The sequence below is a fragment of the Lissotriton vulgaris genome, chromosome 9, assembly GCF_964263255.1.
Source record: "Lissotriton vulgaris chromosome 9, aLisVul1.2, whole genome shotgun sequence".
Classification (NCBI taxonomy): domain Eukaryota; kingdom Metazoa; phylum Chordata; class Amphibia; order Caudata; family Salamandridae; genus Lissotriton; species Lissotriton vulgaris.
In genome coordinates, this window is record NC_141697.1 from 1,095,987,798 (window position 1) to 1,096,015,408 (window position 27,611).

General features: G+C 45.6%; 1 protein-coding gene across 6 annotated transcripts in view; it reads left to right on the plus strand.

Annotated features, from left to right (window-relative positions):
• The window catches only part of LOC147692851 (receptor-type tyrosine-protein phosphatase gamma-like), a 1,083,817-nt gene that overhangs the window by 911,773 nt on the left and 144,433 nt on the right, over positions 1–27,611 (plus strand). For all 6 annotated transcript variants that reach the window (XM_086939073.1, XM_086939071.1, XM_086939072.1 and 3 more), the window contains one exon: positions 25,523–25,614. In XM_086939073.1, coding sequence (XP_086795199.1) covers positions 25,523–25,614 — 92 coding nt within the window. The remainder of the gene's footprint in view (positions 1–25,522; positions 25,615–27,611) is intronic.

Here is a 27,611-nt window from a genome sequence, read left to right on the forward strand (position 1 = left end):
CTGATACCACCCAGCTCCCCCGAGGCTTGAGCAATCTTCCCTGCAATTTGGAAGACTGTAATACCGTTCCAGCCGATCTGAACCGCATTCCTGTGCACTGCGCCTGTCTGCCGTTGCCAAGGCTTATTGACTCTCCTGACTGAAGATCTTAGAGCTCCAAGAATCCCCAGCCTCAAGCTTCACATAGCTCCAAGAGTGTCATCCTCTCCATCTCCTGTGACATGTGCTGTTGAGGCCTCCTTGTGACTCCCTGTGCCTGCTGTCACAGGGTCCTCCTGGGGTCTTCGTCTATTCCTGCTGGCTGTCTTCGACTTACCCTTGCTGGGTTCGTCCGACAGACCTTGCTGGTCTGCAACCAAGCATTGTTTATTGCACCCCAACTGTTGTATTTTCCAAGACTTGTTGCTGGCCCTGCCGGCCACTGACCCTTCTGCAGTCATTAAACGTCTTGGGACAGCTTGTGGACTCCTCCAGTGCTCCTGCATTGTTGCCTGGGCTCTACAGCTGCTACATCAAGACCAGCATCCTACAGCTAGCACCTCCAATAAGGGGTGGTATTGCGCTGCTTCTGGACCTTTCCTGGTGGTTTGGAATCTATCTCCTCTGCTTTCAGGTACGTCTTGCCCAGAATCCATGTTTGGGCTCCACCGACCTGGCCTACGAGACGTTGTAGCCACCAAACTTTCAAGATCCTCCATTGACATCAACAGGCGGTTCCGACACCACTTTGCACCTAGGCTCCCTGATGTAGGTATCCCGGTTCCCTGGGTATCCATGGGTGGGGTGGCTCTCCAACCTTCCTTGATCCAACTGGTTTCCTCTGGATCCTTAGGGAAGGGCTCTGAAGCAGTAAAATACCAACCATGACTTTCCCAGTGTTATCCTATGGACATTTGACCCGGTGTAACACCTCTGCACCGGGGCTCCTTAACTACTTACCTTAGGTGCTTCCTCTGGCTCATTCATCCTTGGGTACCAGTCTCATTTGGTTATTTACCTCGCATTCCATTTTGTTTTAATATATTTTTTGCCCCCCCCCCAATAATGGGACAATGTGTTTTTCTATGCTTCCTTACCTGCTTTAAATTATTTCCTTGTGGTTTGATATTCCCAGGTAGAAGTTATACCAAGTAGGTCCTAGTGTTGTGTTTAGTAAATACACAGGTATTTCTCTTACACTGGTGTGGTTCGTTCCTGTGTGTAAGTTTACTGACTGACATTTGTGGTAAATGCACTCGTTTTACACCCTCCTGGATAAGCCTTAGCTTCTCTTCACAGCTACCCCTTGAGAGCTTTGGTTTTCAGGGGCCACTACATCTATCGCCAAGGGTTGTCTGGACTCTGTGCAGCGTGCCTTACCAATAGGTGTACATCATATACTGAGCTAGCATCTTACACAAGGCAGTTCTCCTTCCTGAGAATTGCTTTAGCTATCTGAAAACATACAAATTATTCATGTAATTTTTCCTGCTACTAATAGTCTTAGGCCTTGTAAACCAAATGCTTGGTCTCTGTAAATGTACGCAACTAGTTTGTTGTTTTCCTGAAAGACTACTCTAGATATTACCCTTTGAATACACTGAGCAATATTGGGTACCCTAGTATCGCATCATTTTAAAAATAAACTAGACTTGCTATTGACCTGAGTGCTACATGAACCATCTAGGTGGCCAAGCAAATGGGATGAAACTTATACCGACACTTGTAATACATTTTGACAGCCGATCTGTAAACTGCAAGCGTGTAAAATATGTATGGATTTTGTATTGGACTAACCCTTCCTATCTTAAATATGGGGACGTTTTGTGTTTGCAAATGGGAGATATTTAAAGGTGTAGATGTGTAAATAACCCAGATAGCAGTGAGCAAGCATGAACTTCTTCCGGGGGGTTTTGGTGGTGTTCTCCCTAAAAGCATTTTTAAAAATTGGGACCAAATAGGGAATTTTACAGCACCATTTTACATTAATTTTCTAAAAATGCATTCCTTCTGAAAGGAAAGGCCACTCATAAAAAAAATCTCAGTACTTCATGATGTCATATCCTCCTCCATAGTGTTGGAGGTTCAACTGCTGCAAGATAATTTTGAGAAAATTGTTGGTTTCAGCTCAATTTCACTTAAATGGCAGCAAGCCAGTTCAGAAAATGCAGTTTTACTTGGCATAGCATTTTTCATAGTGCATGTCTTCACCAATACTCTGCACTTTTTCATTTTTCCTTCCTGCATCTCCCTAATATACATTTATACCTGACAAGGTCCTTGACAGAGCAGAGTAGAAAAAATATATAAATCTTACAATCTCGGAGTACGCTCCTGGGCTACACTTATTTTATAGACTTTTACAGTAGTTCTGTTTTCAGTTTGATTTCAGACAGTATTAGTCATCACTCAAGTAACAGCTTTAATATATAATTAAAAGCAAAATCTATTGAGATACCAGTGTTCTTTCGCAACCTGACTCAGTTAAGGAAAGAGCTTTACACACACACTAGATGTAAAAAGAGCTCTTATGTATTATATTGGCAGAACACAGTCCTTTAGGAAAACACAGCTCTTTGATGCATTCTCTAAACAACACAAAGGAAGAGGCATTTATGGATCAAGTATTTCACGTTGGATTGTAAAATGTATCCGAACTTGTTATGCTAAAGCCAAACAAACACTACCTATCCCTCAAAAAACCCACTCTACTAGCAAAAAGGGGGCTTCTATGGCATTTTCTAGGGAATAGACACATTGCTGACGTATGGAAGGCATCTACATGGATCACACTGCACACATTTACAAAACATTACTGTGTAGATGTCATGGCGCAACAGTAAGCCAATGTTGGTAAAGCAGTTCTAAAAACTTAATTTCAAACAACTGCAACCCACACAGGCTAGGAAAATTGTTACAGTATGTGCTAAGCATGTGTATCTACAGCCATACGTGCCTCAAATGAAAGATCTTCCTTACCCTGTAGGCATCTGTTTGTGGCATGTAGTTTTGTAGATTCACATGCGCCCACCGTTCTCCCTGGATACCTGTATGGATTACAATTGCAAATATATATACACATTACATTCTCTTGTATGGTCCTCTCACGAGGATACATCATACTTACCTGCCAAGTGCAAAACAATCTAACAATGGAGTCGAGGGCCATGCACATTGTAAGCAAGAGGAGGAGTCCCCATACCTCATGACTCAAAAGACTTCTTCAAAGAAAAGCAAATCTAACACTTCCAAGCCAAACACTAGATGGTGGATTTATGCTAAGTGTTAGACCTGGTATCTTTTAGCATGTTTCCCCTGTTTCTTTGCTTTCTGGCCTCCTGTTTTTAGTGGTATGTTGACGTCTTTATGCTGGTTTAGTGCCTCTGAGCACTTTCTCACTGCAGTTCAGTGTTAAAGTGCAAGTTCTCCTACTGTAAATTGTGTTTATGGATTGACGTTTCCATGTTTGGCTTATTTGATTTACTACTAAGTCCCTGGTATAGTGCTATGTGTGGGCCCAAGGCCTCAAATTCAAATGCTGCTTCTGGGCCTGCAGCACTGAATGTGCCACCCACACAAGCAGTCTTTCAAAGGTTTCTCAGACCTGCTACTGCAGTGTCTGTGTGCTGTTTTTACTGCCATGTCGACCTGACAAGTGCCCCCACTTGCCAGACCCTAACCTACTCTTGTTTTACATGTACGGTACCCCTCAAGTAGGCCCAAGGTACCCCCACGGGCAGGGTGCGGTGTATGTCAAAGGTAGGACATGTCCTGGTGTGTGTGACATGTCCTGATAGTGAAATACTGCCAAGTTCATTTTTCACTATTTGAAGGCTATCTATCCCATTGGATAACATGGGAGTTGCTTTGTAACATCTTTGAAGTATAACTTTCCATTGGGACAAGATAGAGAAATGTAGTTTAGGCTATCTGCACTCCGAAATTAATAAAACATCTTTTTAGGGAGATGGTTTTTAAATTGTGGGTTTGAAAATGCCACTTTTAGAAAGTAGGTATTTAGTTGTTTAACCATTCTATGTGCCTCTTCTGGTTTGTGTATTGCAGGTCTTGTTTTGGAGGGACAGGGACTGGGGATGTGCATTCACTGTAGACATCCACAAGGGGGCCGAGGTGTCATGCCTCTCCTGGGCGACTCATAGTTGGGATGAGTAGGCTTGGTCTGCATTTAGAGTGGTCGGAGGAGTTTTCACTAGCACCCGAATAGGCAGTGTCTTCTCTGTTGTACAATCTCTTTAAAATTCTGTCTCCATATCCTGTAGTAAAGCTCAGCTAGCCAGAGAGGGCAGAACTGGTTTGGACAAGGCTCAGAAACTCTTGCCACAAAAAGAAAATGTGGTATAAATTTTGGGGCCCTGACCCCAGGACATTAGAACTCTTTTGGATCAAGGAAACTGCCAAGAAGAAGAGCTGGGGAAACTGTGAGTAGAGACTAACACTTTGCTGAGTTTGTTGCTGTGTTGGCCTGCAGTAATTGCTTCTGTCTTAGGCAGAAAAAGGACTGGATTGACTTTTCTGCAACTTCCTTGTGTTGGTTTCCCAAAGGGCTTGATGTAGAGCTTGCCTCCTGTCCAAGAATTATCTGGAACAGACTTCGCCTTCCTCTGGGTACCGCCTCTAGGACCGCATGTCTCAGTTGTCACAGAGCGAAACCTCAACCTAATGCCGTCACCAATACTGCCGCTGGTTCTATGACCTAAAGGTACAGCAGAGGGCACCGATTCACTTCGCACTGCAGCCCTTGTCTCACCAACAATGCCTGCTGTCACCGAGCCGCTGCTTTCACTGCTGCATGGGGGCACAGCACTCCATTCCGCCTCACTTCACTCTACCCTGTACTCACCGAACCTGCTAGCTAACATCACCGCCACGGTCTACACAGTGGTCTGGGAGCCCCGCTCATAAGCTGCACGAAGCAGCACCTGTCCAACACCGCAGCCTCTGCCTACAGACGCCAGTCGAACTTCGGGCACCGTTGCCAGCACTGTGACCGTCCGCACCGAGCACTGCCTCACTTTGGACCGCAGCCCTGATCTCACCAACAACGTCTGCTGTCACCGAGCTGCTGCTTTCACTGCTGCCTAGGGGCACAGCACTCCGTTCCGCCTAACTTCATTCTACCCTGGACTCACCGAACCTGCTAGCTAACATCGCCACTGTGGTATACACCTTGGTCTGGGAGCCCCGCTCATAAGCTGCACGAAGCACCACCTGTCCCACACCGCAGCCTCTGCCTACAGACGCCAGCTGAACTTCGGGCACCGTGACCGTCCGCACCGAGCACTGCCTCACTTTGCACCCCAGCCCTGATCTCACCGACACTACTGGACGACCGCCACTGAGCTGCTGCCTGCATCTCAACCTGAGGGCACCCCACGCTGCACCCCTTTACTGCAGACCACTGCCTAGATGCACGTCACTGCCAGCCCACACCGCCACAGTCTGCTGGAACAAAAAGGTACTGTTTAAAGGGTCTCCCGATACCACAGCAGGGCCACACCACCGCGGTCGTCCAGAACCATGGGGTTTGTTGATCCGCACTGCCGTGGTAGCCCTGGACAGAGCTATCCACTTCAAGGAACTGTTTTTAAAGTGTATTTTTGCAGTATGAGTACTTTTACATAACTTTGTTGGATTGTTATCATTTTGGTATTGTTTTACACAGATAAACATTAGATTTTCTTCTAAAACTGGTGTGGTGTCCTTTTGTAGTGTTTACACTATATTACTGTATGTTATGCGCAAATGCTTTACACAATGCCTCTGAGATAGGCCTGACTGCTCATGCAAGCTACCAAGGGGGTGAGCAGTGGTTATTTCAGTAGTGTAGCCCCCTTACCCGGACAGAAATAAGGGTCTCCACTTGGACAGGTTAACAACCTTTATGTGAATCTACCGCACTACATGCCACAAACTGAACCTCGCTGGATAAATAACATTTTACATACCCATTCTTTACCCAAGATGGCTACCACATTTAGAAGCAGTAGTGGACATTTTGGATTGTTACAACATTAATACATTCAGCACGATACAATTCCCAGATGGGCACTCGAAGCAATATTTACCCTGTGGCCATCTTGGAATAGTATTGTGGATAGTGTATCATGGTTCTTCCTCTCCAAAATTTGCAACACATTGCTCCTAAAAGTGTCAGTGATGGTAGAATTTTAAATGAATGATACACTACCTAAAATATGATTGTAGTTCTGTCGCTTCTACTAGGCAGCACTTTTTTTCTACTTTTATCTTCTGCATATGATGAATTTGTGTGCCTGTTTTATTCTGGATAGCAAATGGGTGAATGCTGGGGTGAGTCAGTCAGTGAATGAAGTGATGCATGAGTCTAAGGATGAGTGACAAGCTGCATGTATGATAATGTATTGAGTGGCTGAACCCTGCAGTAATTGAATATGCGCTTTCAGTTATAAGCCAGACCTATTGGCATTGCCAATGTTTTTTCAGCTTGTATTCTACAACAGTATTCAAGCACACTGAACATTACTAAAACTGTAAAATGTCCTCCTGTTAACGCCCAAATACCACCAAACTTAACGATAGGCCAACTAACTACTGGGTAAAACAAAGCAATAACTCACTAGACGAGCAAGAGCTAGCTCTGCTTTGGGCCTCCACCCTCACGTAATAAAATCTCCCCAGTTCTATCCCAAACAAAATGTTGGCTATTCCACAAGACATACTAGACCCCTGCTCATTTAGCCTCACTAGGCCTCAAAGAAAACTGCCTATGCTGGAACTACGGAGACAAAAAGGGGGATCTAGCATATCTCATCTTCTACTGCCCAAAACTCAAAACATTCTCGGGAAAATTAAAAAGGCACTGGGGTGTACTCTAAAGCCAGAATTCTCTTCCCTTACCACCGCATTTTTGACCACAGGGCTTGCCCCACAACATGACAGGGACCTTCTACACCTCCTGCTGACCGCGGCAGTGAAAATGGTCCTGTCTAACTGGAACTATACCGCTAAGACGTAATACAAAGGCTGGGTTAACTGGGTGACGTACCTCAGAGGCGCAGACAGCACGGCCCTGCAAAACTCACCCTGGAGACCAGCCACTAGGGTGATGTGGCAGTCGCTCGACACATATCTGGACTCCTATGAACCGCCGTGAGAGCAATTGGGGGGGTGTCAAGTTTCTCACACAAGGCTACAAACCTAGAATAGGCTCATTGCTATAGAACACTTCTTGTATCCTATCTTCAATCTTTCTTTTCTATCCTCTATCTTTCTTTGATTTCTGTCCTTAACTTCCTAGCAAGTCAATGTAAAGGGGCTAAGCTAAAACGCATACCAAATACCTGTAACTACTTCAAAACCAACCAGGTTTGGCTGGTACCCTGTAACGGAAATGCGAATGTACTAGTTTATAAAAAAATGTAATAAAACACTTTGAAATGAAAAAGCTTCTAGTTTTTGCCTCTTGTAGTCACCCTTACGCTAGTGTCTTTCTCACTATATTCTTTGTCACCGCTTTCCTCCCATTGAGTTTTCAATGTTCACCTCCTGTGGATCGGAGTCCATGCCACTGCATTCCTGTCCCTGTAGTCGGTCAGTCCATCCATTCTGGTACTGCATCATTTCAGGGGGGATTTGGTGGACATGGGAAATCACATACCTATAATCACAGAAAATACTCCGCTTCTTCTGAAGATTCTTTGACACCATAGAATTGACGCAATTAACCTTCACTGGTCCTGGGCATGTCCCACTGACTTTGCCTTGCTTCAATAGGCCAGTTCCTTTCCTCCTCATTCTGGTGTCCTTTCCAGTCTCTGCCTTCTCCTAATGCTGCTCTAAAGATCTGGGCCATCATCAGGACCACTCTAAACGTATGGTGGAAGCTCAGTGTACAGTACAGAAATAATCATTTATGCAGGCATACATTAATGAACACATTCTGCAGGGTTGGTGCTAGCGGCTGTTTGCCACCTGAATATTAATTATAGAAATGTTAAGTCTTTTTATGTTCTTCTCTTGCAGATATGACACTCTGCCTTCCTCTTGTCCTAATTTTTATACATTTATTGTAATGCTTCAAAATAAAAAGAATTCACTTATAGTTGTTAATCACTGAGGGAAGAAAGCTAATCTTCCAGTACGTCTGTATTCCTGCTTACCCAATAAAAAGCATCAACATCGCAACTCTGTATTAATGTAGGTGGCATTGCATCTATGGTTGATGGTGGGAAATAGGACATTAAACTTCATCTCGAGGCTAAAACATTTGATGAAAAATAAACTTAGTTTTTTTTTAAGTACAACCTGTCTATTTGTCTCCAATGATGTTCTCTGATTAGCAGGATGCAATTGAAAGCATAACACAAGAGAACTGCCATTTTAAAATTGCACGCAGCAATAAGCAGCTCATCTCCTGAGACTGCAAATGTCAATTGATGCAAAAGTCCCCACCTGAGCCGTGTCAATGTGAAGTGAGTAGGGGAATAAAGGCACCGTTGGTAATAATTGTCTCCAAGCATACAAGACGGAGATTGCCAAGGTTGCCTCTTCAAAAAGTATGAATTTTTACAAAAGCAGATCTTTCAAACCTGTTTTCAGAGAATTCTTTTGATAAAATGACAGACATCTCAACTCTAAGGAACGATCATCCTTTGTAAGTGCAGTGAATGCCAAAGCAATTATTTATCACACGTTTCAGGGTGCAAGTCTCACTTGTTATCTAATTCAGTATTTCATCCTGTACTGTTCATCTGGGTACATTTAAATGCATTTGATATTTTTTGCATTTAAGGTCTTCGGCCTTTCATGGTGTGTGCTAGTGGATTTCAGGTCATGTTTTTCGGGTAACCTCAAGCGGCTAAGGTCGAACAAAATGAAGCTATGTTCACTCATTATCTTCACCAGCAGATCTTTAGATGACTTCTCTTACGTTCTGTCTCGGGAATAGATGACCATCTGAGTATCTGTGGCCAATGAGGTCCGTTTGCCAGGCACAAATGGGCAAAATAAGAGAAAGGGCTTTTTAGTGGCAGCTCTGAAAATTGAATCATTTCATTTCAAAAATCTTTATTTCGATCACAGATCATAAAAGATACAGAACAAGTACATACAATTAAAAACTTATTAAACGTGGTGTGATCCAATTTGATAAAATTGATTTAAATGTTGGATAAAACAGTGGGAAAGAGAGCTGGTGAAATCCATTATACCAGTCTTTTCATCATTCGGCTTCGGGTAAACCACAGTGCAGTTAAGAATTTTGAAAGTGCAAAAACTACAGGAGGGGAGAGGTCAGATTTTAAAACTCTATAGGCGGTTTGGAAGGATCTGAATCCCAAGTTCCTGAGCATCGGAACTAGCCAATATTTTCTGCTTCGCTCGTAGCCCTTACAGAAGATCGCGTGCATGTCGTCCTCCTTCGGGTGAGCACACATTGGGCAAGATGATACGGTGGAGCATGCTGTCCAGGACGCTGTGAACGAAGCTAGAGGAAGGCATCCATAGCGCCATTGTAAAAACAGTTTCCTTGTTAATGCAGGGGAAATATCGTCCAAAGTTTTTTCGAGGGAATAGGTGTCTTTCATTTTCAGGAATAAATTTGTCAGGGACCCCTCACGAGTGTCGTTAGAGGCTCTGGTGAGCATCATGGCATAGTAGGCACTCGCGAGTACCTTTTTTGAGATCTTGGTGCATGAATTAAAGGGGTCTGTCCATAGTTCCGGGAAACCCATTTCCTCGAACCTTCCCTTGATGTAGGTCAGCCAAGGAATCCTCTTTATGTTCCGTAGTTCCAGGAATTCCTGAAGTTCCTCTCTATAAGTTGCAAGATCTGGGCTGGACCACAAGCGCCTCCAAAATTTTAGGGGTTTGAGTCCTAACTCCTCTGTTATGGGTTTAATTCCCAGGTCTAATCTAAGTGGTAGTAATGGGGTGCTCTGGGGGAGGGCAGCTACCTGTCTCAGAAATTTATTCTCCGTGGACTGTAACTTGGGATGTTGGGTGTAGCCCCACAACTCACCCCCGTAAGTAACCCCTGCCCTAGCTTGTGTTTTGTATATATGAATAATTGGGGTGAGTGGTCGATAACTTGATGTTCGAGGCATATGGGCTGCAGATGGTACATTATGAATAGATCGCCATCTGGTGTTGGGCTCGGATGATTGCACTTTGTTTTTCTCTTGGAGAGTCTTTTGTATCTTGGTGACTCCTCCCTTAGTTGGTAGTGCGCATGGGCATCGGCTCCATCCTTAGATTGTTTTTTTCCGCCATCGGGTTTGGATGAGGATCGAGACGCTCCAGATCAACTTCAGAAGAAAGTGATTTATCGGCGCGTATTCCCTTTCCAATTCGACGGTATTGTTATCGAACGCTTTTCATTTCCATTCCGACGCGTTGCAAATTCATAATCGAAGAGAAAAACTTGGATCTACGTCGAAGAACAGGAGGCCTTTTTCGACGCAGTCAAGCCCGGAGTCCATGGAAAGGACTCCATTCAAAAAATGTCCAACGTGTGGTGCTAAGTTCCCACACAAGGACCTACACGAGGTGTGCAACCTCTGTCTATCGCCTGAACACGAATCCAGGGACTGCGAAGCCTGTGCTGCATTCTCCTCCAAGCTAACGATTAGAAATCGTCGAGCTCGAAGACACGAGGTTTCCAGAATGCAGGCGGAGGCGATCCCGGAGCTGTTCGGAGACGAGCAAATCGAGGAAGAAGAGGACCAGTCGGGGTCGGAAGGGGACCAGTCGGAGGTTGAAGAACTCATCGAGCAACAAACCGTGAGTGATGACGTCCCCTTACCGAAAAACCGACCCCGTGCGGTAACGACCCCGCCCTCTGGCCCGGTCAAACCGCAGAAGAAAGTTTCCGACGCCCCGCCCTCGGGCCCGGCAACGAAACTGAAACTGAAACCGAAACACTCGGACCCCCACCATGTCGGATCCGAGAAAAGGGCGACATCGACTTCGGCACCGAGACTACATACAAGGGAAAGCTCGGTATCGAAACATTCCATGTCGAAGCATAAATATGATTTATCGTCCAAGATACACTCGATACCCAGAAAAGTCGGAATCGAGCAGACATTCGGTGTCGAAATCAACAAGATCTGACGATCGAAAACAAAAGCACCTCTCGGAACCAGGACCTTCGGTACCGATTCAGGAGCAACAGACAGATCCCAAACAAAAGATCTTGTTTATTGATCCACAAACTGGGAAAGTGGTCACGAAGAAGAGAAAGAGTGAACAGTCAGAAGATAAACCTCTTCCTTCAAAAAAGAGAACAATGGGGACAAATATAACTCCTCCTGCTTCTCCTCGACCTAAAGTCACACCCTCTTCTCCTATTCCTCACAATAGGACAAATATTCCTACACCTTCCACACCAAGACCAGCTACACCTCAGTCAGATGTAGACAGTGATCTAGGGGAGGGAGAACCTCAAGGGGATGACGAAACTATCCCAGATGAGGAGGACCCATGGGAAAACTATGATGTAGGGTCAGATGAGGACAACGACCCAGAGCTATATCCCTCAAAGCCTTCACCACCTGATGATAACACAGGTTTTGTGCAGCTCATTAATAGGGCAGCAAAATATCACAAACTAGATATGCATACAGAACCTCAAATAGAGGATTTCTTGTTAGAGACTCTACCTAATGCACAGAGGACATCAGGTACTCTTCCTATGTTAAAGGGTCTTCTTAGTCACACAGAGGAGATATTCGAAAACCCAGTGAGAGCCAGGGTGTTAAACCCAAGAATTGATAAAAAATATAAAGCGGCTCCAAAGGACCCAATATTCATTAAAGGCCATGTACCTCTAGACTCGCTGGTGGTCTCAAACGCTCGTAAAAGAGCAAACTCATTATCTACAGGAGAGGCTCCTCCACCAGATAAGGAGTCAAAGTTAATAGATGCATCAGGCAAAAGAGTAGCATCACAGGCAGCTAATAGCTGGCGTATAGCCAATACACAAGCACTACTAGCACGTTATGACAGGGCACATTATGATGAGTTAGAGAAACTTATCACACATCTCCCCAAAGAACATCAGAAAAAGGCAGATCAATTAATACAGGAAGGTAAAATTATAACTAATACCTCCATTAAATGCGCACTAGACGCAGCAGACACTGCAGCAAGATCTATTAACACCAGTGTCATGCTAAGAAGACATGCATGGCTTAGAATCTCAGGATTCAAACAAGAAGTACAAACGGCCCTACTGAACAAACCATTTGATCAAAAGACACTGTTCGGTTCAAGCACAGACGAGACCTTAGAAAAAATGAAGAAAGATACAGAAACGGCTAAGTCAATGGGAGCATTGCAACAGCCAACACACAGAGGTTCCTTTCGTAGATCCACCTATAGAGGGGGCTCAAAGAATACAGGAACAAATCAGCAATCCACCTCTTTCACACCAACATCACCCAGAGGTAATTCAAGAGGCAGTTACAGGGGTAACAACAACAAGGGTAGAGGCCGCGGAAATAATAACAACCGCAACGCCTCAACACCAAAACAGTGACTTCATAGAACTCCCCCCAGACCACATAACACCGGTCGGGGGGCGTCTATCACAGTTCCTACCTGTCTGGGAAGACATCACATCAGACAAGTGGGTGAGACAAATTATCCAACATGGTTATTGCCTAGAACTCACAGCTACCCCACCAAACATCCCCCCCAAACAGCGTCCAATGAGTCAAGATCACCTGACATTGTTAAGAGAAGAAGTTCTAGCACTTCTACAAAAGCATGCAATAGAGAAGGTCCCAAAAGATCAACAAGGAACAGGAGTATACTCTCTATACTTCCTGATCCCCAAAAAGGACGGGTCCCTAAGACCAATATTAGACCTCAGACCTCTCAATGCTTACATAAATTCGGAGCATTTCCACATGGTCACGCTCCAACAAGTACTCCCTTTACTGAAGAAAGGGGACTTTCTTTCTACACTGGATCTAAAAGACGCTTACTTTCATATCCCAATTCACAAAGCCCACAGAAAATACCTAAGATTTGTGTTAGAAGGACAACACTATCAGTTCAAAGTCCTTCCGTTCGGTGTCACAACAGCACCAAGAGTTTTCACAAAATGTCTAGCTGTGGTGGCAGCACACCTAAGAAGACAACAAATACATGTCTTCCCATACTTGGACGATTGGCTAATAAAGGCCAAGTCAAAAGAAGAATGTCTTCACAACACACAGAAGACAATTCAATTGCTGCACCACCTAGGGTTCACAGTGAACTACAAAAAATCGCACCTGCAACCAAACCAGATTCAGCAATACCTGGGGTCTACAGTAGACACAGAAAGAGCAATAGCATACCCCAACCCAGTCAGGATACAAACAATGGTCGGGTTAATACAAAGATTTCAACCACAACACTCACTACCAGCACGAGTGTTTATGCAACTATTAGGCATGATGTCCTCATGCATACTGCTAATACCACATGCCAGACTTCAAATGCGTCCACTACAGGAGTGTCTAGCGACACAGTGGAATCAGGCTCAAGGTCAGATTACAGATCTGGTGTTGGTAAACGACCGGACGTACCGCTCTCTGAAGTGGTGGAACACAGAAAACATTTCCAAGGGACGGTCGTTCCTAGAGCCAATTCCACAAGTAATAATAACAGCGGACGCATCGCTCTCAGGATGGGGAGCGCATATGGACAAATACGCAGTGCAGGGGAAGTGGAGTGTGCAGCAAAAGAAACTGCACATCAACTACCTGGAACTATTAGCAGTGTTTCTAGCACTAAAAGCTTTCCAAATGCAAATAGCAGGCAAGGCAGTCCTGATCAGAACAGACAACATGACTGCAATGTATTATATTCAAAAACAGGGGGGGACACACTCTCTCCAACTATCCAAACTAGCACAGGACATTTGGAGATGGGCCATTCCTCAAAAGATCTATCTGTTAGCAGAACACCTACCAGGAGTTCAAAATCAGATAGCAGACATCCTAAGCAGACAGTCAGAGCAAGTACACGAATGGGAGCTGCACGACCAAATACTGCAGCCATTCTTCCAAAAATGGGGGCAACCAGAGATAGATCTGTTTGCCAATCATCAGAACGCAAAATGCAAAAACTTCGCATCCAGGTACCCACACCAACGGTCCCAGGGCAACGCACTATGGATAAATTGGTCCAACAAATTTGCTTACGCGTTCCCTCCTCTACCACTAATTCCGTTACTGGTTCGGAAGCTGCAGCAACACTCAATGACAATGATACTAGTGGCACCCACGTGGGCAAGACAGCCGTGGTTCACCACACTGCTACAACTCTCACAAATACCACATCAAAAGCTAAGATTACTACCCATGCATCTCACACAGAACCATGGAGAAATAATGCACCCAGATCCCAAACAACTGAACCTAGCGATGTGGCTCCTGAGGTCATAGAGTTTGGATATTTAGATCTACCACCAGAATGTATGGAAATCATTAAACAAGCAAGACGTCCTACCACCAGAGCATGCTACGCATCAAAATGGAAAAGGTTTGCTATACACTGTAACAGTAAGCAAATCAACCCTCTGGACGCATCCACTAAACAAATCATTTGCTATTTACTACACTTACAGCGATGTAACTTAGCATATACCTCTATAAGAGTTCATCTCGCAGCTATAGCGGCGTACCTACAAAACAGGCAACATCTTTCCCTGTTCAAAGTACCAGCAATTAAAGCTTTCATGGAAGGACTCAAAAGAGTCATTCCACCAAGAAGACCACCTTCCCCAGTCTGGAATCTCAACATAGTACTTACCAGACTAATGGGGCCACCCTTTGAACCTATGCATAGGTGTGAAATACAATTCCTCACATGGAAGGTGGCCTTCCTCATAGCTATCACGTCACTTAGAAGAGTAAGTGAACTGCAGGCTTTTACAATTCAAGAACCATTTATGCAGTTACACCAAAATAAGGTGGTTCTTAGAACAAACCCAAAATTCTTACCAAAAGTAATTTCAGCATTCCATATCAATCAGTCAGTGGAATTACCGGTTTTCTTTCCTAAACCACAAACAGTAGCAGAAAGAGCCCTACATACATTAGATGTTAGAAGGGCCATATTGTAATATATAGAAAGAACACAAACTTTCAGAAAGACAAAACAGCTATTTGTTGCGTTTTCTCCAACACACAAAGGCAATCCCATCTCTAAGGCGGGCATTGCCAGATGGATTGTAAAATGCATTCAAATATGCTACTTAAAAGCAAAGAGAACATTAACTGTTCCTCCTAAAGCTCACTCTACACGTAAACTAGGAGCATCCATGGCATTTTTGGGAAACATCCCACTAGATGACATATGCAAAGCAGCTACCTAGGTTACACCACACACCTTCACAAAACACTATTGTGTAGATGTGCACACAACACAACAAGCTAGAGTGGGACAAGCAGTATTAAAAACTTTATTTCAGACAGTTGCAACAGACACGGGTGACCACCGCTAGGTAGAGAACTGCTGTATAGTCTATTCATAATGTACCATCTGCAGCCCATATGCCTCGAACGGAATATGCTACTTACCAGTATGCATCTGTTCTTGGCATAGAGGGCTGCAGAGTGGTACATGCCCTCCCAGCCTCCCCGGAAACCTGTGTCTGTTCCAACATTATTCTTATTTAGATACACTTACATGGGCATTCTTATCTGTATTCTACTACACTACTCCATCTAACCCTACTATGGCAAAACAATCTAAGGATGGAGCCGATGCCCATGCGCACTACCAACTAAGGGAGGAGTCACCAAGATACAAAAGACTCTCCAAGAGAAAAACAAAGTGCAATCATCCGAGCCCAACACCAGATGGCGATCTATTCATAATGTACCACTCTGCAGCCCTCTATGCCAAGAACAGATGCATACTGGTAAGTAGCATATTCCTTATTTGCCAGGCGCAAAGTGCCACCCGCCAACTGTGCCAGTTTGATGGTCATTTTGGCCTGGTGAGACGACCAAGTTAAGTGTTCGTTTATAGTAATACCCAGGTATTCGATATTGTGGACCCGTTCTAATTGAACCATGCCTAGCTTAGGAGGGGCTCTATTTCGGGAGTTGGGATTTAAAATCATGAATTTTGTTTTTTGGGGATTAACTTCCAGTCCCCGCTCAGAGCAGAAGTCTAGGAAGCCATCCAAAATGCGTTGGATCCCCATCGGGGATTTAGACAACAACAGGGTGTCGTCTGCAAACATAATTGCAGGCACCCTGTTGCCAGTCAGCTTTGGGGCATCAGAGTTAGCAATCCTGTTAAGGTGGGCAACTACCCCGTTCACAAAGATACAAAACAGGGTAGGTGCAAGCACGCAACCCTGTCTTACACCTCTGCGAACGGGGAACCTTTCGGTTAGTTTGCCACCTTTGCCACACCTAACGCGGGCGTAGTTGTTAGAATGGAGTCTCATCAGAATTGCCAAAATATCCGCTGGGACGTTCAGCTCTTTCATGACGCTCCACAGCCTTGCTCTAGGCACCAAATCGAAGGCGGCGCGTAGGTCTACAAAGATGGTATAGAGACTGCCGCCCTCGATTACCGCTGTTCTCCAATAGAGCAGTTGTAGCCTGAATATTTGGTCTGTAGTGGATACACCCTCCCGGAATCCTGCCTGGTATGGGGACAGGATATCCATTTCTTGGATCCACGCTTGCAAACGATTTAAGATCAGTCTGCCAAAAAGTTTTTGGGATATATCTATCAGACTGATAGGTCGATAGTTGGATGGGAGCAGAGGGGATCCCTTTTTATAAATTGGGACTACCTCTGCTCCCCTCCAAGTATCGGGCACAGTCATTCCCCCCTGGATGGCATTGAATATGAGTGTGAGGTACGGTGCCCAGATCCCTGGTTCCTGTTTGAACAGGTCCCCCGGGACCCCATCCAATCCCGGGGCTTTTCCAGCAGCTAGACCTTTAATGGCCTCCCTCACCTCTTTTTCGGTGAATAAGGCCCCTGAAGGGGTAGGTGTAATCAAAAGTCTCTCGCTACTAAGAACCCCACCTCCCTCTGCATACAGCGCTTCAAAGTGGGCCTGCCATACTGAGGGGGCTATGTTGGGCTCTATTGCTGAAGATAACTCAGCCGTGCCATTCGCTACTACCCGCCAAAATTTGCGTGAGTCTCTGGTTGATAGTGCTTTCACAAGATTCTCCCAATAATCGTAGTCCCATTCCGCCTTAGCATTCACTAGGAGGGACTTATACTTATTTCTCCTGTCACGGATTTCTTCCCTGCTAAGGCGTCCCTTGATGGCAGATAGCAAATGAGCCTTAGCCTTCCTACACGTGGCGTTATACCAAGAGGTCTTTGGCTTGTAGCCCTCCCTTTTCGTAGAGGATGTGAACAAATCTTGTTCAAGGGAGTCTGTAATGTTTTTGTGTATTATTGCTAGTTCTCCTCTGGTGTCTTCATCTAGGTCTTTAATGCCTAGATCGAAGGCACTCTCTAGTAATGGGATTAGCCTTTCATAGAGGCAGGGTATTTTGTCTATACTGCTGGCCAGCTTCTCCCACTTGACTTTCCTACGATTGTTTTCAAGTAGGAGGCCAGACTTGTCATTGCCAGATCCCTGTGATATGTCCTTGTTCCCGGGGAGGGAATAAGTCAGTTCCAGGGAGTTATGGTCACTATCCGTTCTTGGGCACACTTTAAAGTCGACTATTGCTGGCCACATGAAAGTTTTAACCATGATATAATCAAGTCGGGATTCACTACCGGGTTTGTTGTAAGTCGGATTACTTGGTATATCCGAAATACAACGGCCATTACATGCCCTAAGACCGAGATTGAGAGTAAGGGCGTTTATTTGTAGGGCTAGGGGAGTCCAAGCCCTTGGAGGTGGTGCCGCCGTCTCAGGTATGAGCCAGCTGGAGTCTTCATCTAGGGACGGGCCATCGCGTAATCCGGGCAGAGGTTCATAGTGGGAGTTAAAATCGCCCCCAACTAGACAGGCGAGATCACACGGAATGCCCTCTAGGAACCTAGCTAACTCATCTATAGTGGGCGACTCTTTATGCATTTTGGTCGGCCTAGAGTAGATATTAATGACTAGAAGCTTTGATGCGTCAGGCCATTCTAGTAGGACGGCCAACAGATCGTCGGAAGCGGTCTCCAGATCGGAGGCTTGGCAGCCTAGATCCGTTGCTACCCCTATCATTAATCCCCCAGATGGTCTCCCCTTTCCCCCCCACTTGGCTGTTTTGGAGAAAGAAGCAAAGCCAGGTAAGTCTATTGCTTCTCGCGCCCAGGTTTCTTGTAAAAGTATTACGTTTTTGGAACTAAGGTAGGAGACCGACTCTAGGCAGTCTAATTTACTAGAGAGCCCAGCCACATTCCACGAAATTACAGTTATGTGTGGTACTTGAACGCGTGGCGGGCTCACAACCATGTCATTGGGCTCTTGGTGGGCCCTATGAGTTGGGGAGGGATATGTGAAGCCCGATGGACTAGTGGCAGTGGGTAAGGAAGGGTTCGTCATGGCTGGCGTCTGGATCGGTTCATCTAAGCTTGTTGTCAATGTATCCTCCAGTGTATATATATTCGTGTCGAGTGTGGGAACTGTGAGTGAATTGATGATAGTTGGGGAGGTTGCAGAGGCAACATTCTCCTCTCCAGCCACCTGTCAATCTACCATGTCTAAATTACTGTATCGATTTTGTGTTGGTAGATAGGCAGGATAGTGAGTTCTATATGGTCCGGGAATTCCCCTCCTATAACCAACACCCCCCCTCCTCCTCCTAGTGACAGTTTCCCACCCAGCCTCATCTCCGTAACCAGGGAAGTGCTCAATTGGTCTCCCCCTGTGTAAAGGGTAATTGTTGGTCTCTCTGTGTCGATTTTCCCAACCCTCCAGTAGCTCTTGGTGGTGTCCCCACCTGTGATCCTCAGAGTTGTATAAATTGGAGGGGTAGAAAAATGAGAGGGGAAGTGTTTGGATGATGTTACCGAAGTCCTCATCAGTAGCACAGGAGCAGATATATGCGGCTGTGTTGGGGTCTCTAAAGGAGACCAGAGTGCAGTCTCCTCTAATGGATTTTCTAGTATGCCCCACCCATGCTACTCTCTTAGTTGTGGAAATGTCACTCGCTGTTCCTCTCGGAAGTGGTCTATTTACCAAGAGCCAGTTTATTACTTTATTCTTGAGTGAGGTGTATGTTTCAAATGTGGGGGGGTCGAGTTCCGGGACCCCAGCCAAGACTATGGTGTAAGGGGTGGCTTCTGGTGGGAGATTTACAAACTGTAATTTTCGTTTGGTATGAGGCTTCTCTCCCTCGAGTGGGGGGTCATGCTTAGTTTTAGTCAATGGCGTAGGATTTGGTTTTGATGAAGAGGCAGGTTTGGGAGTAGCAATATTTGGTTGCTGTGAGGGTGTCGGGGCTTTGTGTGCAACTGTGGGTTGTGGTGCATTGTTTTTTGCAGGTTGTATGGGTTTAGGTTTTGGGTCTGGTGGTTTATTATTCAATACAGCCTGCAAATTATTACCATTGGAAGGTTTAGAACCTGTACCCTCCTTTGATATCTTGGTCATATTGCTATCAGTTTTCCTAGCATCGGCTAGTTGCACAGTTGCCTTTTCGATACTCACTAATCTTGCTTCTATCTTAATCATTCTCGCCTCAAGTGGACTTAATAGGGTCCTAAGCAGTGAACCTATATCCTCCAAGGTGATGTCATCTGAGGAGGTATCTAATTGAACATTGACAGTAGATTGTGAAGGTGGAGTTAATTTGGGTGGTCTGGAAGTGGTTGGTGTTCCTAATCTTACCCCAGTTGGAGCAAGGGCGGTTAGTTTCCTCCCCTTACCTCTAGTTTGTTTGGCTTTAGGAGTTTTGGACCTAAGTTCTTCTGGGTTTTGTGGCCCTTGCTTCTTTTTAGGAATGGCCCCCTCTCTGGCTCCCTTATTGTTGTCGCTATTGGATGCTATGGTTAGAGCTACCTCTGTGTTCTGCGGTGGTATAGGCTGGGTGTTTTGGGTGTTGGGTAGAACCATCAGGCTCATGTCCTCTAGGTCGCTTGGAACATCCATAGTGAGTTCTGGATTGGTTGTTAAAGTGTCCGTAAGGTGGCATGGTACCTGATCAGAGCTATGCGTGATAGGCCTACCCAAACTATTTTCAGGCGTTCTAGTTAATGCCATGGGCCCCATAGATGATCTCCTTACCCAATCAATTTCTTGTGAAATTCTTCGCTCCAGGACTTGGATCTCCTCGATCAGGAGTGAGCCGGCCTTGGCAAAGTAGGTGTCAATAGGGCCTTTAACCGCTCCGGCTGCAGCAAGGGAAGATGTTTTACTTCTTGTTTCCCGTGTGCACATTGCTCAAGGTGACAGTAGTCTTGGTGGGGCAGGCAAAGAGAGGGGGCCCGGACCGGACTCTCCCGTACTCGAACGGCCTCAAACGGCCCGCTCTTTGCCCGGTCTTCGCCCCGTGCTCCGTCCCGCGTCGCGGATGAGCTGGGGCGGATTACATGTACCAAGGCAGGGGGCGTGGCCGCCGGGGGAAGAGGCACCAGCTGTGTCAGCTGAGGCTGCTGGTCCTCGCAGTCCTCCGGTCGGCTCCACGCGCAGTCGAACACTCTATGCCACAGCCTGGGAGCGCGATGGTTCTTCACCGATTGTGAAGCCGCTCACACCAGTAAGGCACGAAGGATATGGAAATGAGCGGCACCCGCGAAGCGGGTGTCGCGAAAAGTAGCGCTGTTTGTGGATTCAAGGAGCCGCAGGAATCTGTCTCTCTCCGTGCAGGGCAGCAATCCCCAGAGGCACCCACTCGAACAGTGGTCTCAGGCGGTCTTATCCCGAGAGGCAGGGGGCGTGGCCGCCGGGGGAAGAGGCACCAGCTGAGGCTGCTGGTCCTCGCAGTCCTCCGGTCGGCTCCACGCGCAGTCGAACACTCTATGCCACAGCCTGGGAGCGCGATGGTTCTTCACCGATTGTGAAGCCGCTCACACCAGTAAGGCACGAAGGATATGGAAATGAGCGGCACCCGCGAAGCGGGTGTCGCGAAAAGTAGCGCTGTTTGTGGATTCAAGGAGCAGCAGGAATCTGTCTCTCTCCGTGCAGGGCAGCAATCCCCAGAGGCACCCACTCGAACAGTGGTCTCAGGCGGTCTTATCCCGAGAGGCAGGGGGCGTGGCTGCCGGGGGAAGAGGCACCAGCTGTGTCAGCTGAGGCTGCTGGTCCTCGCAGTCCTCCGGTCGGCTCCACGCGCAGTCGAACACTCTATGCCACAGCCTGGGAGCGCGATGGTTCTTCACCGATTGTGAAGCCGCTCACACCAGTAAGGCATGAAGGATATGGAAATGAGCGGCACCCGCGAAGCGGGTGTCGCGAAAAGTAGCGCTGTTTGTGGATTCAAGGAGCAGCAGGAATCGGTCTCTCTCCGTGCAGGGCAGCAATCCCCAGAGGCACCCACTCGAACAGTGGTCTCAGGCGGTCTTATCCCGAGAGGCAGGGGGCGTGGCCGCCGGGGGAAGAGGCACCAGCTGTGTCAGCTGAGGCTGCTGGTCCTCGCAGTCCTCCGGTCGGCTCCACGCGCAGTCGAACACTCTATGCCACAGCCTGGGAGCGCGATGGTTCTTCACCGATTGTGAAGCCGCTCACACCAGTAAGGCACGAAGGATATGGAAATGAGCGGCACCCGCGAAGCGGGTGTCGCGAAAAGTAGCGCTGTTTGTGGATTCAAGGAGCAGCAGGAATCTGTCTCTCTCCGTGCAGGGCAGCAATCCCCAGAGGCACCCCAAAAAATTGAATCACTTTATGGTGTTTTCTCATTTGAAGGGTTAAGTGTATGAATCACTCTTTAAAAGTGAGGTTTGAGTTTCATCCTGAAGGAGCCAGTCTGAATAAGGATAAATACATAGTATGCATTTTATAAAAAAAAGAATTCTGAATAATTTACGTTTTGTCAGCTGCAGCATGTATAGTATTCAGCGGTGGTGGTGATTAGTGTGTGGTTAATGCATCCAGAGCTCTCAGGGATTTAATGTTGTTTATTTTATTAAGGTATTTCTCTGGTTCGCCAAGGGTGTTTTTGTGGGTGAGTCAAGGATCTTTGAACATAACCTTATATTTATTGGATCCACTCTTATGTCACCAGTGTTAGCCAACCTGTTAAGTAGCAGTGTTCTAAATTAAGTTAGAGCAAATTTAATTCCTTATAGGCTGAAATACAGTGCACTATTGAAGATGTGGTTTTAGTTGATGCTTGCTCCTGCTTCTTTGGAAATGTTCTCATGGGTGGTTGAAGTGAGATATGGAGTAGAGCAAGAAGTCATTAAGTACTACTACCACCGTTGTTACAAGTGCAGTAATATTGATTTTTTTTTTAATTGGGGTTAAATATCGCAAAATAGGGTTAGTGTATTAGGACATAGCATTTTGCGGTTGCAGACACTGTTTTTGTGCTTCGTAGGGTTTGCAAAGGCAAAATCTCTAGGCACGCATGGCCCATAGTTATTTGAATCTGGACTTCCTTCTCAGTTTTGCAATAACTTACTCGCTATGATTTAGATGAGAATTAATGGGTAGCTAATACAGCAGTAAGGCCTTTCTAAGTGACCCGCTCCTCTTTTCTTACAATTGTTTGCTAAATTTACAGTTTCTAATCTAATCTGGTTGCTAACTCCTACACTTGTGGTCACTTTTGCCATAAATTGATTCACAGACCACAGTTTATTCCTATGAAATAAAAAAAATATATTCTCTTGCTTTTCTATATTTCTGAAAGAACCTCATTGAAAATCTGACATTCTAATAATAAAGTTTGGCGAGGCACTTAAAGGTCTAGCTAGCCAGGCTCAAACTTGATATCTGGCTCAGCTAGAGGTCCAAAAGGGGGGGGGTGATGGACGGAGCATCTGAACCAATCAAACACTCACACCCAGTCAACAGATCTGGGTTTAATCCATCACCGTTCTTTAGCCAACTCTGCCACCCCAGTTCAGACATGACCAGATGCAAATCAGTCTGACCCTGTGCCTCATGGGAACAGTCCAGCCCGAACTGCCAAGCCATGCCTTCCCTGGACCGGATTCAAGCTTCCTAGGATCGGTTTCTGGCATTACAGCCGTCTTCAGCCAGGCTTGCTTGAATCCAGTGGCAAAGTGAGCAAGGGACTCACGTCTGAGCATACCCTGCCAACTTATCCAATCAAATACTCACACCCAGTCAACAGATCTGGGTTTAATCCATCACTGTTCTTTAGCCCACTCTGCCACCCCAGTTCAGACATGAACATATGCAAATCAGTCTGTCACCCCGAGTGGGATGGGTCTGCTCAGACGTGAGTCCCATGCTTTCCACACCGCTGGAGTCAAGCTATCCTGGCTGAAGACGGCTGATAGCCAGAAACCGGTCCTAGGATGCTTGATTCCGGTCCAGGAAAGATATGGCTTGGCAGTTCGGGCTGGACTGTTCCCATGAGGCACAGGGTCAAGGCTGATTTGCATATGGCCATGTCTGAACTGGGGTGGTGTGGAGTGCAAAAAAACGCTGGATTTAGGCCCAGATCTCTGTACTGAGGTGAATGTATGACATTGTTCTGCATTCTATCCATCAACTGTGGTTTTTGCATTCAGCTAGAGGTCCGCTTTGACTCTCAAGCCTAAAACGAGCCAAGCTTTCATTTGGCTGCTGCCGGCCACCCACCTCTGACGGCATGCACCAGTAATTAAAGACAAAGTGTTAGTCTCTAATCTAACACGGAGAGTGAACGAGATGCCAATCAGGAGTCTGAATTTCACAATATGAAATCAGAAAACCTGGGAAACCCTGGCTTCTCCATTTGATCAAATAGTGGGATCCTAGGTAAATAAATATTGTATTTCACTGAGCTACCTTTTTCTTCATTATCACCTTCAAATATGTGAGTTCATGATATGTGCTTTACAAAAACCTCTTGTGTTTGATTTAATTGTTTCATTTATAATATGAATCTCGGCCACATACACACATGACCACTGGCTTGTCTTTCAGTTCACTAATGGCATCGACGTCAGGGTGGTGGAGCAAGAATGTTTATAAATGTATACACCTTTAGTAAATATCTCTCAATGCTTCTGGTCTTACCTGATGTACTAAAGTGAAACACTTCTGCAAATATTCTTTTTTATGGTCTAGCTTGATAGCGCAATTTTGACAGACAATTATGCGAGCATCAATAGAGATGGACTTTGACTCCGTGCATTGGTTAGGAGCAGCAGTACATGATTTCATTGGGCAGACTGTGTGTTTTCACACAAAAAAGTGCTTGTCCTCCACACAGCTGTGATCATTTCGTATATTTTCCTGCTGCTTGAATTTGAACGTTCAGGTGTACACACAACATTATAATGCAGTAAAAGTATCTTCGATATCTAGACATTTATGGAGTTTGTCTTCCTCTGCCAGCAGCACAGATGGGGGGGAGGGGGTGGAGACAGCCATGAAGAACATATTGTATTCCCTGTTTTGTGGAATTTGTGTGTGTTTTATTGTGGTTGGGTCAGAGTGTGTGAATGCAAATGTTAGTGGATGGATGATTGGATGTATGATTGACAGAATACATGTATGACAACCTATTGAGTGCCTACACCATCAGTGATGCAAGACACTTTCATTCATAAGCCAGACCTATTGGCATAGCCAATGCTTGCAACTTTGGAAGGACTGTCATTTTTACATTATGGTTGTTGCATGATTGAGTCCAACATTGTCATGGCTCGTCTCTTGTGCAGGCTCTTAGAGCCAAGCCAGACCTTTGGCTCGAGTCTCCTCTTCCAATGTGTTGGTTGTGCTGCCTCCAAGCCAGCATGGCTATGTGTGGGTTTGGAACTGACCTGGCTTGCTTTCTGCATCGTACAGCACTGCAATAAACAGCAGGGCTCACCAGGCCTCTGCAGATGTAGTTAATCAGACGCCGGTCCATTCTAGCTCACCACAGTTTAAAGGGGAACTTGTCTTACTAGACAGATGGTGTTACAAAGAGATTACCTGGAAGAGTTATGCCTGGGGCTCCAGGAAGCATCCATGCTTGTCCTTTCATTCAGTGCACAGTGGCACTACCTTCCATCATAAGTCTGTAAAATGTGAGATAGCAGGCACCACTCTGGCTTTAGTAGCTGCAGAGAAGGAGATGAATGGAAACACCCTGACAATTCAATCATCCGTGTGTACAGCAAGATAACTCAAGACACTTTGATTTCTTCCAAAGGTTCAAAGTATGCTAGATTTATATCACAGCGCACTCTTGTTTTTTTTTTCTTTTCTTTTTGAGGCTTCTTTCATGGCCAGTGAAGGACATAACCGATCTTGCCTTTGCAGGTTGTTTTAAATTAAGGGATTGTTTTAACAGCATTGGCTTCCATGACCGCTTTATAAACTTTAATCACAAAAACAAATATGTTCATCCTTTGGGTAACAAATGATCTTATGCTGCATCCATCACTTGATCTCTTTTTTTAACAGAATGTGCTCGAAATTTTTCCTACAACTATAGTTGTCCTTTTCTTTCTGCAGATGATATGGAGGCAATTCCAGTCAAACAGTTTGTTAAACATATCAGTGAACTGTACTCCAACAACCAGCAAGGTTTCACTGAAGAATTTGAGGTATGTTTTTACTTTACCTAAAATAATCCTGTATAATGACATTAATTTATATGCAGTTTGTTCGCGTTTGACGCGCAAAAATCACAGTTTGCCTTATTGCTTGTAGTGTTGCACTGTAAGAACAATTACTGGGAAAATCTCAGCATGTTCTGCTCTGTGAATTGTGTGCTTTTTTGCACCCTTCTTCATTTTCATCCAGTCATTGGACCTTGAAAGTGTTTAGTATAAACTGGCCCATTTACAAATAGCTGTGTTGTGGGAGGTCTAAAATTAGAGAAAGGGGGCCTGCCTCTTGTGTAGACTGGTTTTTAGTTTTAAACCACTTAACTGTCTGCGTGTATTATCAAACGAGAACATGGTGCCCTGTTTGAAAATTCCAGTTCACAAGTTAAAAATACTTTCTGTTGGATCCAAGTGCTGGCATGTCAGGGAAATGCCAGTTGACTGCGGTTGCACCTTGGAAATGGTCATTTATTTCTCGCTCTTTCTAGCAGTTTCAGCTGTATTAACCATGAACATGTTTCTTATATTTGTTGTTGAAGACCTATAGTGTAAACCGTATAAACCGTCTGCAGCTGGGCAGTTGGCATTAAAGGCGCGCCGGAAGTGACTGGTTCCATGTTTACCTGGGCGAACCCCAGACTATGTGGGAAGATATTTACCTCCCATAACGATGCATTTTGTTGCCCCTCCTCTATTCGACTAATAAGTGGACATTTGTGCCGCCTTTTAAGTGGAAGCCACATTTTTGCCGCCTTAAGAGTTGCCCATTTTCAGGGCAGCACAAATATATTTTTCACTTCTTGACAGCATGCAAACTTTACCTAGTTATTGAACTTAGGGGTAAGCAGTTGTGCTAAAACATGGCTTTTCATCAAACTTGTCCTTACGCTTTGGCAGTGTTGACTAGACGGACTCTCCTGAGGAGAACTTAATGACTAGAACAATGGAACACAAAATAAACGTGCCCCATGCCAGATGGGGTTTTGTGGCTCTGAATGTGTTTAGTCCTGAAGTGATTTGGCTGAATTGGCTGTGGGTTGCATGGCTGAGCAGGAATATTGAGGCATTTAACAATGTTGATGGTATTCAGGACAAACATTTACCCTCCAGAGAGCACAGCCGGATCAGGATGATCAAATGCGCCTCAGGTTTCTCAATTATTTATGACTTGAACTCCCAAGCGCTATTCCTCACAGCTGGTTTTGGCGCGGTTTAATTATTCCAAATATTAAGCACATCCATGAAGTTGATGTGCCAGAACAAAGGCTTTCAAGGAGCTATAACCCAATATTTGATATTAAGAAACAGCATGCATCTTTCTCTTACCGCCGTTACCATAAAATCCGTGTTATCAGTGCTTAATTTGTGCCGGTGCTTGCCGGTGCTTAGCACCGGCACTTAATTGACAGGGCCGGGTCTATGCATCTCGCCCGTGCGTCATTGATTTTTTTTAATGTACCATAAGAACTCTGTGTACTCCGCCTCAGCCTGTTCAATCATGCAGCCTTCAGGTCACAGGAGCCCGGTTAATGACTGTACTCGTTGCGGCTGTGTGTGATCGACTAACACACACTTCTATACTTCTCTTAATTAGCTGCTGCCTGCCGCGCACGGTGCAGTCAAAGAGAGAGAGAATAAATTATTGGTGGGGGCGTGGCGCGCGCTTGTAATCATAACGGCAGCTGGTTGGTTACTTAAGTCTTATTCACACAGTTGACTGTGCGTGCGCCCCACTGATTTATTGGGGCACCAGGGGCGGGCTGGATTTGGGTTGGTTCTGAACTAATCTGACTGTTCTGATAGGGTCCTCTGTACGTGCAGCGCCAGTGTCACATGACCACGCGCGCGCGCGCCACCGCAGCCCACTGCTAACCAGGAGTAGGAGGACGACACTGCTGTCTCGTGGTTGTGGATATTGTTGGATGAGCAGCAGTGCACCAGGCCTGGCCGCCTGATCTGAAAAATCATTTATTACTGACCGAGCCACTGAGCCG